The following is a 12,563-nucleotide window of genomic DNA, read 5'->3' on the forward strand; positions in this document are numbered from 1 at the left end:
CTTAGACCATTTGGCTCAACTGACACCACTCTCCCCTACATTACATACCATTTATTGATAGAAATGTACACAGCCAGCTATACTATTGTGCAGTGTCTGTGTAAGAAAACACTTCCATTGCATTAAGCTAGTGGACAATTAATTTCCCTAGTTTCCTACAAGGTCATCCAGGCATCCATACTGACTGTCGAAAGAAGGGAACAGAGCAGTTAAATCCTCTATCTGTGGTTTTTGAATGCGCGCTTTGCCTGCTTTCATCGTCAGCTTCCGTAGATTCCTGTTTGGTTTCCAAGGAAATGAGGATCATGGTGGCTTCGATATTTTTATCTGAGTGAATCCTTGGGGTATGTTTTTGACATTATTATTGTTTTTCACTGGCAATGTTTTATATAAATTGTTAAAACGTTATCTAATCAAATGTGCTAGCTTGCTAGCTAACCAACAACCATTTTGCATGCGAGCTATGTTGACGAATATATATTTTGACCGTACGAGGCTAGCTAACGTTAGCCAGCTAGCTATAACGTTACTGTTAGTTAACTAACGTTAATCCCAGCTAGCTAGCGACTGTAAACAGAGATGTTCATCAATTCAACTTTATTATGGTCTCTACCTACAGGCAAAGGAGCTGCACAGATACCGGTAATGGCAGAGCTGCACATTATCGGTCAGATCGTCGGGGCTAGCGGCTTCCCTCATAGCAGTCTCTTCTGCAAGTGGGGAATTCATACAGGTGTCTTTCGTTATAATCAGATTATTTTAATGAGTATGATGTGTACTTGAGCGTATCCGCTATGGTTGTGATTCTCAGTTTCCAACAACACTTCTCTCTCTCGTTATGTAAGGAGGTGCATGGAGACTTCTCTCTGGCCTGAAGGAGGGGCAGACCCAGGTGGATTTGCCTCAGACGGGGGATATGGCATACTGGAGTCATCCCATTGATCTGCACTACACCACTAAAGGACTGCAAGGTAACAATTCAAAGTAACAGTTCATCACAGATCTAAATCGAAAGCTAGCTGTGGTCCTCTGTAGCTCAGCTGGTAGAGCACGGCGCTTGTAACGCTAAGGTAGTGGGTTTGATCCCCGGGACCACCCATACACAAAAAAAAAAAAAATGTATGCACGCATGACTGTAAGTCGCTTTGGATAAAAGCGTCTGCTAAATGGCATATTATTATTATATTACATATTATACATAGTTACATCTACCAAGCCTAGTTTTCAGGGTAATACCAGGGTAAGACTTGTTTGTCTTTTATTCCCCTTCAGGTTGGCCCAAGCTTCACCTGCAGGTTTGGCACCAGGATTCATTTGGCCGTTGTCATCTGTATGGTTATGGATATTGCCATGTGCCCTCCAGCCCAGGGCACCACCATGTACGCTGTGTGACCTGGAGACCACTGGGATCCTGGCAGGAGCAGCTGGCTCAAACCTTCGTGGGTGGAGGTCCCCAACTGCGCTCCCCAGACCTTGTATACAGTGGGGCGGACAGATATAGGCTGCACACAGTTGCTATGGGCACTGTGGAGCTGGAGCTAGGCATCATAATGCGACACTTTGACAGATATGGTGTAGAGAGCTGAAATGTAGAGATGGGACAGCGAAGGGTGAATGGAGGGAAGCCTGAATGGAGCACTGTATTGTTAGTGGGTGGGGGCGGTGTGGATTTCGACCATATCTACACCGGGGTACATAAAAGAAGGCTGGGCAGGTCAGATGAGATATTTTGCCTTGTGAGATGCGTTGATGTGGCATACATGCTGAGAAGAACCCAACATGCAAATGTAGGTATTTCCCCTCTTTCTCCACAAGGGGGGTGGAAAGTGAGCCTTTCAACACCATCTGCCTTCCCAATTGTCAATATTTTTAGAACATTTAATATAATCAAAGTTGTATTTTAAACAATGCAAAACAGATTTTATACTGCACTTCATTTCAGTTTGATATTTTTCTATGAATTCCTTTGTGTTTTTATATAGTAGAATTATGTAAATAAATCATTACAATGTACCAAACCTGATGCCTTTGTTCTTTAACCTAACATGCATCCTTTTGCTGTACAAATATTAACTCAAAGTTAGGCTTGCAAGTGCCATCTACTGATAGGCACAATTAATTCACTCATCAACATTTTCTGTAATAATATGTAGTACTTATTATCAATGTTTGACAGTAGGTGGTAAACAGAGGTGAGACAATATATATTAACTAGAAATATATTGTAGCCATGTCAGTCTATTTGGATGATACTCAATTTTTAGCACTTGCAGGTGGATTGAATTTAGCAAGTCAACCAGTTAAGTTCTTCCATGTTTCTTGCCTTCCTTGAAATGGCAGATGTTTCACAATGCTGCTCACTTCCTTGATTTAGAGCTTCATACTGTTCGTGCAAGAGGACAGGAACTAGACAGAAAAGCAACAGGAACTGGAGTGAAAAGATCAGTGGCTGATGATGTCTGCTAAAACTAACAACACTATGAACGTCTGAACAGTAGGGTCTAATACGGTAAATGGTTTTGTACGGTGTGTTGTTTTTTCTTATTTCTTTGTTTTAGTCTGAAACGTTTGAATTGACTGGATCTAGTAAAGAGAAAGAGAAGGAGGCAGGCCTGAGCTGTAACTATGTGTGGGTGAGTTAGATGACGCTGTTAAGATGTCTACTCTGCTCTTTCATTTTTTTGTGGTGGACCTCTGTCTTGAGTGTTCTCTCAAGTTTAGCATGGGAAAGTGCGTCTAGTGAATGACACAGCATCGGTCTTGGAGAATTTGAAATGGTTAAGGAATTGAAGTTAGGAAGTCGTTTTTGATAACATTTATTGTGCTTTATGCAATACAGTATGTTGTGTGCTTGTATTTATGTAGAACTGGTTTAGACATTTACATTTGTCAATATTGTGCTTTTCTACAGTAATGATATGGCCCTTTGCTTTGGCTTAGTCTGAAGCAGTTTATCTGGCGAAGGAAGTGAGTCAGCTGAATAAAACTTGTTCAATAACGTTGTAGGAAGAGACTGTCACATTTGCCAAAAAATATGAGTTATAACTGATTTTAACATAAATTAAAGTTTATAGAGAGTTGGGAAGACAGTTGAGACAACTTGACAATTTTCATTGAGATTTCCCTCTATAGTTCTTGATGTTACTTTCCAAATCTCAGTTTACACAGGGTCTCCTAAGAGCTTGTTTGTTATTTTAAATTGGGTCCCAGGAAGTAATGTGGTGATGTGCTGTAGTTCATTCATTAATGAATTGAGACTGCCTCTAGGGAGCACTGTGAGAGTCTGTGAGGCACCATGCCAGCGAGACAGTGACTCAGTCTAGGCTGAGCTCTTTTGGTGGTGAACTCTATGCGGTGCTAGTCCGTGATCTGACCTCGGCTCCAGAGCTTGCACCAGTCTCAGAGGAGCTCAACTTGAGATCCAGAAGCCTCCTGGGTTTCAGTGAGGATTGTGACAACAGCAGGAGAAGTGCATTGAAATCAGCTCATGCAACAGGCCTCGGTGAGCTCAAACAGGACGGTAAATCCACATAATAGTCAACTTTGAAAGCCTGCTGACATAGACATTATTCCTCTTTAAAGTCTGCAATGAGGGCAGTGTGTTTGATGCTGACTGCCTTATTGATGCTGGAATATGTGTGCCGGAGTGACACCATGTCCACCTGTAAGTCTCTGGACTTGGAGCTGGTGAAGAGGAAACGTATTGAGGCCATCCGTGGACAGATACTGAGCAAGCTGCGGCTGCCCAAGGAGCCAGAGATTGACCAGGAGGGAGACAATGAGGAGGTCCCAGCTTCCCTGATGTCCATCTACAACAGCACGGTGGAGCTGAGTGAGGAACAGGTGCACACGTACATACCACCCACTCCAGATGCAGAGGAGGAGGCATACTTTGCAAAGGAGGTCCACAAGTTCAACATGAAACAAAGTGAGTAGATATATCCATGCATGCTGTCTAGGTGCATACACATCCTGCTGCGTACACAGGCTCTGGCTTGTCAGGTTAAAGTGGATGCTTCTCTAGCCTCACTTCAGTCAAGTATAGGTGTGTTAAATGGTTGATGTGTGTAGGGGGATATTCAAAGGTTGATTAAGATATAAAGCCCAGCTAACCACAGGCCTTCACCATGGTAATTGTATAGCAATGCAAAAAAAGTAGGGATTATATATATTTTGCTTGTTTCATAATCTTTCATCATCACACCCATATTTGGAGTGAAATAACATTAGACCATATTGTCACTTACAATGTGGAGGGTAAGACAGATGGATGGGGCCAGAGGTTTCCTCTGACTGATTACTGGGTGCTTATTCTGGTTATCTGAATAGCTGGCAGGAAGGAACACTTGATTTAGTACGTGCTGTTAAATGACACAGATTCTGCCCTCGAAAAGAAAATGTCTGCTATCTCTGTATACCATGAAGCATCTGTCAAACTTTTCACAACCCTGGATTGAGTGATGCAGGATGATGCAGAGAGGGTTGGCAGACATGCAAATTATTATTAAGGCTAATTCAACCTTGTTGCATGTCGTGAATAAGATGCATTTGAAATGTTGCTGTAGTTTACGACTGGCAAATGTAGAAACTGCAGTTGGTGGACCTTTTTTAGAATGTACATTTATATAATTATGTCCTTTAGATAAGGTTGTTGACTGAAAATGGGTGTTTCTTCCATTGGTTTACTGAACTGACTGCAATGGCCCTGTCTACTGTGTGTAAAACCACGGCCTGCCTCAACCTTTTACCTCTCCCTACCAGATGTTCCTTCCCTTTGCTGGGTCCTTCCCCTTTTCTGTCTAAAAGACAGTATACATCTCGACAGTGTAAACTTGTTGTCCAGGCAGTAACTCTGAGCAGGTTAGGTTTGCCACAGAAGCTCTCAGGACCGTGCCCTCTGATTAGATCCTTTTTGATGCCGTTGGTTTATTGTAATACAGCATGGTATGATCTGGCTTTGAGAGCAGAGCCTCACTTCCTCAGCGGCCCTGTCAATGTGTAATTATTGTTACAGACTCACAGGGGTAATTTTGGCTCCGGCGGATAGCATTTGAGGCCAAACCTGAAACTGCATTCGCCTCTCCCTGAGAGTGTCTTTATATAACATAATCTATCCACAATAGTTTTATTACTGGTACTATGGTAAAATGAAATGATTTCTCTTTCTTTCTCTATACCCCACTCTCTTGCACTGACAGGTCCAGTAGTAGAAAGTACTAAACATCATATTGACTCTCCTTCTTTCCAAGGTGGGAACACCAGTAAGCACCAGATGCTCTTCAACATGTCTGAGATGCGGTCAGTATTGGGGACTGATCGACTGCTCTGTCAAGCTGAGCTCCGTCTCCTCATCAAGAACCGTGGCATGTTCGAAGGCAGCGAGCAGAGGCTGGAACTCTACAGAGGAGTTGGAGATAAGGCACGTTACCTGAAGTCCCATTTTGTCTCCAAGGAATGGGCCAATCGCTGGTTGTCCTTTGATGTAACACAGACTCTGAGGGAGTGGCTGCAAGAGGCTGGTAAGTTAAAATTTCCTTTAGGGTTGTAGATATAATTACATAACACAAACAGTATGTTGCAACACAGACAATCATATCCTGTTACACATCTGTGTCTGATTGAAGTGCCACTACAAAGAAGGCCCATGACAAAGCATGTAAATGTCACGATCGTTGCGAGACGGGTCAGACCAAGGTGCAGCGTGAAAAGCGTACATGTTTATTTAACTCAATAAACATAAACAAAACAAGAAACAACGTAAAGTGAAGTCCTCAGGCTATAAACATACAAGCCTACCACGGAACATAAACAAGAAACATAGAAACAACACATATAGATCCTAAACATAGAAATTCTAACATAGATCCTCACGCCCTGACCAAACCAACTAAAGACAACCAGCCTCTCAAGGCCAGGGCGTGACAGTACCCCCCCCCCCCAAAGGTGCGTACTCCGGCCGCACCCACCTGACTCATTAGGGTAGGGTCCGGGTGGGCATTCCGCCTCGGAGGCGGATCCGGCTCCGGGCGTGACGACCTCTCCCTCTCTGCCTCCCCGTTGCGCCCCTGGTCTGGTCTGGACCTCGGCGCGATGCTTCCAAAATCCTTCCTCCCACGATGCACCAAGCCCTGTCTGGACCCTGGTGTGGGAGGCCTCGAACCTGGAGAGGGGCTGATGTCTGGGCCTGGATCGGCAATCCTCCCGCGATGCACCAAGCCCTGTCTGGACCCTGGTGTGGGAGGCCCCGACCCTGGAGAGGGGCTGACATCTGGGCCTGGAGAGGAGCCGCTGACCGGAGCTGGACTGGACCCCGGTGGAGCGGACTGCTCTGGCTCTGGAGTGGAACCGCTGACCGGAGCTGGACTGGGCACCGGTGAAGCGGACTGCTCTGGCTCCGGAGTGGAGCCGCTGACCGGAGCTGGACTAGACACCGATGGAGCGGACTGCTCTGGCTCCGGAGTGGAACCGCTGACCGGAGCTGGACTGGGCACCGGTGGAGCGGCCTGCTCTGGCTCCGGAGTGGATCCGCTGACCGGAGCTGGACTAGGCACCGGTGGAGCGGACTACTCCGACTCCGGAGTGGATCCGCTGACCGGAGCTGGCCCAGGCACCGGTGGAACGGGCACGGGCCGTGCCGGACTGGGAACACGCACCACTGGCTTGGTGCGAGGAGCAGGCACGGGCCGGGCCGGACTGGGAACACGCACCACTGGCCTGGTGCGAGGAGCAGGAACGGGCCGGGCCGGACTGGCGACACGCACCACTGGTTTGGTGCAAGGAGCAGGGACGGGCCGTACTAGACTGGGAACACGCACCACTGGCTTGGTGCGGGGAGCAGGTACAGGGTGCGTACCGGGCTGGCGACAAGCACCACTGGTTTGGTGCGAGGAACAGGGACGGGCCGTACTGGACTGGGAACACCTACCACTGGCTTGGTGCGGGGAGCAGGTACAGGGTGCGTACCGGGCTGGCGACACGCACCACTGGTTTGGTGCGAGGAGCAGGGACGGGCCATACTGGACTGGGAACACGCACCACTAGCTTGGTGCGGGGAGCAGGTACGGGGCGTACTGGGCTGGCGACACGCACCACTGGCTTGGTGCGGGGAGCAGGTACAGGGTGCGTACCAGGCTGGCGACACGCACCACTGGTTTGGTGCGAGGAGCAGGGACGGGCCGTACTGGACTGGGAACACGCACCACTGGCTTGGTGCGGGGAGCAGGTACGGGGCGTACTGGGCTGGCGACACGCACCACTGGCTTGGTGCGGGGAGCAGGTACAGGGTGCGTACCGGGCTGGCGACACGCACCACTGGTTTGGTGCGAGGAGCAGGGACGGGCCGTACTGGTCTGGGAACACGCACCACTGGCTTGGTGCGGGGAGCAGGTACGGGGTGTACTGGGCTGGCGACACGCACCACTGGTTTGGTGCGAGGAGCAGGGACGGTCCGGGCCGGACTGGGAACACGCACCACTGGCCTGGTGCGGGGAGCAGGTACGGGGCGTACCGGGCTGGCGACACGCACCACTGGTTTGGTGCGGGGAGCAGGTACGTGCCGTACTGGACTGAATACACGCACCACTGGTTTGGTGCGGGGAGCAGGTACGTGCCGTACTGGACTGAATACACGCACCACTGGTTTGGTGCGGGGAGCAGGCACGGGCCGTACCGGACTGGGAACACGCACCACTGGCTTGGTGCGAGGAGCAGGCACGAGGCGTACTGGACTGGGAACCGGCGCTGGAGGTCTACGACTGTACCAGTCCTTTACTCTCCGCGCCCAGTCCTCCTCCAGTGAGGACTCCTCCTTGAGCCCCCACAAGTGCAGTGGTCGGGGCTCTTCTCTATCGATCCCCGACCACCCTTTTAGCCCCCCCAAAAATATTTTTTGTGGCTGTCTCTCGTGCTTCCTCCTCAGCCGGCGCCTTCTGTGTTCCTCTCCTGCCTGGGCCTCCTCCTTCGCCCAGGGTCCTTTACCTGCCAAAATCTCCTCCCATGTCCAAAAACTCTTCCCCACCTGTGTCCAGGGTGTCTGCTGCTCCTGGGCACGCTGCTTGGTCCATTTTTGGTGGGATCTTCTGTCACGATCGTTGACAGACGGGTCAGACCAAGGTGCAGCGTGAAAAGCGTACATGTTTATTTAACTCAATAAACATAAACAAAACAAGAAACAACATAACGTGAAGTCCTCAGGCTATAAACATACAAGCCTACCACGGAACATAAACAAGAAACATAGAAACAACACATATAGATCCTAAACATAGAAATTCTAACATAGATCCTCACGCCCTGACCAAACCAACTAAAGACAACCAGCCTCTCAAGGCCAGGGCGTGACAGTGAAAGAACTGTCCAACAGACTTTTACACCTAAAACAGTATACCTATTCCTTCAGGTTTAAAAAAAAAGTTTCATACACCATTATATTAGCATTTTTGCAACACTTTACAGGAGAGGAGCAAGGATTTCAATTGAAGTTGCCTTGTGATTGTGGGAAACCAATGGAGGAATTCCTCTTCGGAATAGCAGGTATTTGCAGTTTACTCTATTCACTATATTGAAATCAACTCAAGCCATAAGTTTTCTGCCAAAACCTCCACTGTGAATCTCTTGACTGACAGGTGGCAATGTTTTATACGATAGGGATGGACAAGCTGAGGGGAGATACAGAAACACTCTCCATGAAAATGCCATCAAAGCCTCACATTTTACTGATGTCACTTCCTGTGGAACGCCACAGCCAGCTTAGCTCTCGGAAGAAACGACAAACCACTACTGAAGAGATCTGCTCAGAGTGAGACTATCCTTTATTCCACAGGCCCAAGATAACATTTATAATGATCAATTCATGTCTCTTAAATGTGTACTAACAAAGTTAATCTCTTTTAGCAGATAGATATATTGTACGCCTACTTAGAGATCCTGTTAACACCCTCTTAACGCCCTCATAACGCCCTGTTAGTGCCCTGTTAACTCCCTATTAACGCCCTGTTAACTCCCTGTTTGTAAGATATAAGGTGTATAACTCACAGGTGTATGTACCCCCCAGCAAATCGGAGAGTTGCTGTGTGCGAAGGCTTTACATTGACTTCCGTAAGGACCTGGGCTGGAAGTGGATCCATGAACCCACTGGCTACTTTGCTAACTACTGCATGGGCCCCTGCACCTATATATGGAACACAGAAAACAAGTACTCCCAGGTAATGCTACCAGTCATGTTTCTATAGGCGTCCCTGTTGTTTACTGTCTTTAAAGGATATGTACAGTTGGGGTTTTCAGTAATCAGACACTGTATAGCCATGGGGGAGATTGAGACAAGATACAGAACGAAATGGTCTGTTCAGTGAGATATCTAGTGTTGTTTACCCAACCACAGGTACTGGCTCTGTATAAGCACCACAATCCTGGAGCCTCTGCCAAACCCTGCTGTGTTCCACAGGTCTTAGAGCCCCTACCCATTATCTATTATGTGGGGAGACAACACAAGGTCAGTGAATACTGCATGGTTAGAAGTATCAAATCAAACTCCCAGAACATTGTCACTGAATTGAAATCATAGACAACACAGCTGCTGGGTTTTCATTATTCTTTACAATGTCTATCCATTGAATGTACTCTTTTTTTTCTCCCACAGGTGGAGCAGTTGTCCAATATGATTGTTAAGTCCTGCAAGTGTAGCTAGAATTACTGTACATATCCCTCCCTTTTCTTGTCCATCGTATTTCCTTGTACTCATGGAGATACAAAATGGGGGCTGATCCTTTTTGATGCCACTGGTTTAGTGTAAACTGCTTGTCCCTTGGAAATCAAGATGTAGTCAAGACATTAATTTACGAAGGGTACTAATATAATTTGATATGTTTGGGTGGTGTCTAGTCTGCATTTTTTATTTAGCTTTTCCCAGCAGAGAATTTGTTTATGTTTAGTGATTTGTTAATGTTTTCTTATTTTATTTTCAATATATGTAGTGGTTTATGGAGTTTAAAAAAAATGTTGTTTAGACTTGTCAATAGTCTTATCTTACTGTCACTGAGTTGCAGTATTTGTGCTCCCTGGGAAGTATAGAGGGAAAAGGCTAAGATGGCATTAGTTTTGGTCTACTATTACATATAATACTGAATGTACAATATCATTAACTTCCTCTAAATAGTTTTGTCATTCATCTCTTTTGAATAAATATATCTGCATCACACGACCTATCTCAAGAAATACTGTAAAAAAGTTAATTTAAAAAATAGTTAATTCTGTTTAAGCCTACTGGATCAAAAGTCCTTTAACAATAAATATGTCCAGAGTGCCATGACATTATACCATGACATTAGGGGGTCTCTATATTTTTTGGACATCTGTTACAAAACACCTCACGCGCTTGTGCGTTCATTACATTTTTTTTATAGTAGATGTAATTTAACCATATTGCTTTTTATTACCTATTAATTTGGAATTAACACAACCAGTCATGATGCTTTCATCTTATTGTCAAACAAATCACTTCAAAAAGTAGGCTACTTGTGCATGTTCCAGCATCCAAACAGCACACTGTGCACTCGCTCCATTTGATGAATGAATGGAAAGAGACACCTGTTACAAAACATCAACAAGTGTAATTACATTTTTAGTTGTGTGCTCCATATTTAGTTTAAGATAGGTTATAAGTAGGCCTTTTGTAAAATAATTCGCATTTGCCTATTGTTGTCATTTGTTGGGTACAGTAGGCACTAGTCTTTCTTGGCAACTGCTGCAATATAACCTGTTCAAAACTTTTGTGAAGGTTTACACCAGTTCACAAGTGTTTTTTTTTTATTCTGTTGAGCCATTTTCTTTGGCCAAATTAAGTTCCAACTGTAATGTTGTGTTTGCCACGATATAATATCCTGCTCATATTTTACCTATAAATAATGGCTTGACTTACTTTTGATATTACCCTAATAAAGTTAAGAAACTTTTGTGATGGTTTGGTGTGGTGTGACTATTACCCTATTATACTGCAGGCCTGTGGTATGAAGGCAGTGAGCACTGGCGCTCCAACTGACACGGACAGTTGAACCTGAGGTGAGGAAGCATGTTTTAGGCCTACCAGAGTTACTCCTACAATCTAACAATATAATGCTTATCTTTACAAAAAATATTCTGATCGAAAAATTACGAATTAGTCTCCTTCTGTATGCCTATACAGTTGAAGTCTGAAGTTTACATACACTTAGGTTGGAGTCATTAAAACTTGTTTTTCAACCACTCCACAAATTTCTTGTTAACAAACTATAGTTTTGGCAAGTCAGTTAGGACATCTACTTTGTGCATGACACAAGTAATTTTTCTAACAATTGTTTACAGACAGATTATTTCACTTATAATTCACTGTTTCACAATTCCAGTGGGTCAGAAGTTTACATACACTAAGTTGACTGTGCCTTTAAACAGCTTGGAAAATTGCAGAAAATTATGTAATGGCTTTAGAAGCTTCTGATAGGCTAATTGACATCATTTGAGTCAATTGGAGGTGTACCTGTGGATGTGTTTCAAGGCCTACCTTCAAACTCAGTGCCTCTTTGCTTGACATCATGGGAAAATCAAAAGAAATCAGCCAAGACCTCAGAATAAAAATTGTAGACCTCCACAAGTCTGGTTCATCCTTGGGAGCAATTTCCAAACGCCTGAAGGTACCACGTTCATCTGTACAAACAATAGTACACAAGTATAAACACCATGGGACCATGCAGCCGTCATACCGCTCAGGAAGGAGACGCATTCTGTCTCCTAGAGATGAACGTAGTTTGATGTGAAAAGTGCAAATCAATCCCAGAACAACAGCAAAGGACCTTGTGAAGATGCTGGAGGAAACAGGTACAAAAGTATCTATATCCTCAGTAAAACATGTCCTATATCGACATAACCTGAAAGGCCACTCAGCAAGGACAAGCCATTGCTCCAAAACCGCCATAAAAAAGCCAGACTACGGTTGGCAACTGCACATGGGGACAAAGTTCGTACTTTTTGGAGAAATGTCCTCTTGTCTGATGAAACAAAAATAGGACTGTTTGGCCATAATGACCATCGTTATGTTTGGAGGAAAAAGGGGGTGCCTTGCAAGCCAAAGAACACCATCCCAACCGTGAAGCACGGGGGTGGCAGCATCATGCTGTGGGGGTGCTTTGCTGCAGGAGGGACTGGTGCACTTCACAAAATAGATGGCATCATGAGGAAGGAAAATTATGTGGGTATATTGAAGCAACATCTCAAGACATCAGTCAGGAAGTTAAAGCTTGGTCGCAAAATGGGTCTTCCAAATGGACAATGACCCAAAGCATACTTCCAAAGTTGTAGCAAAATGGCATAAGGACAACAAAGTCAAGGTATTGGAGTGGCCATCACAAAGCCCTGCCCTCAATCCTATAGAAAATGTGTGGGCAGAACTGAAAAAGCGTGTTGCGAGCAAGGAGGCCTACAAACCTGACTCAGTTACACCAGCTCTGTCAGGAGAAATGGGCCAAAATTCACCCAACTTATTGTGGGAAGCTTGTGGAAGGCTACCCGAAACATTTGACCCAATTTAAAGGTAA

At 45.5% G+C, this 12,563-nt stretch overlaps 2 protein-coding genes across 2 annotated transcripts; both read left to right on the forward strand.

Annotated features, from left to right (window-relative positions):
* Positions 1–264: 264 nt before the first annotated feature.
* Positions 265–1,996, forward strand: LOC121541233 (B9 domain-containing protein 2). The gene is made up of 4 exons (XM_041850210.2): positions 265–344; positions 620–733; positions 846–971; positions 1,273–1,996. Exons 2-4 carry the CDS (start codon positions 646–648, stop codon positions 1,584–1,586), a joined length of 528 nt encoding a protein of 175 aa, XP_041706144.1. The 5' UTR covers positions 265–344; positions 620–645; the 3' UTR covers positions 1,587–1,996.
* Positions 1,997–2,434: 438 nt separating this feature from the next.
* Positions 2,435–10,949, forward strand: LOC121541907 (transforming growth factor beta-1 proprotein). The gene is made up of 7 exons (XM_041851289.2): positions 2,435–3,928; positions 5,250–5,519; positions 8,455–8,532; positions 8,647–8,797; positions 9,053–9,203; positions 9,380–9,490; positions 9,638–10,949. Exons 1-7 carry the CDS (start codon positions 3,589–3,591, stop codon positions 9,683–9,685), a joined length of 1,149 nt encoding a protein of 382 aa, XP_041707223.1. The 5' UTR covers positions 2,435–3,588; the 3' UTR covers positions 9,686–10,949.
* Positions 10,950–12,563: the final 1,614 nt, after the last annotated feature.

This window comes from Coregonus clupeaformis, chromosome 27, assembly GCF_020615455.1.
Source record: "Coregonus clupeaformis isolate EN_2021a chromosome 27, ASM2061545v1, whole genome shotgun sequence".
In the NCBI taxonomy this organism is placed as follows: domain Eukaryota; kingdom Metazoa; phylum Chordata; class Actinopteri; order Salmoniformes; family Salmonidae; genus Coregonus; species Coregonus clupeaformis.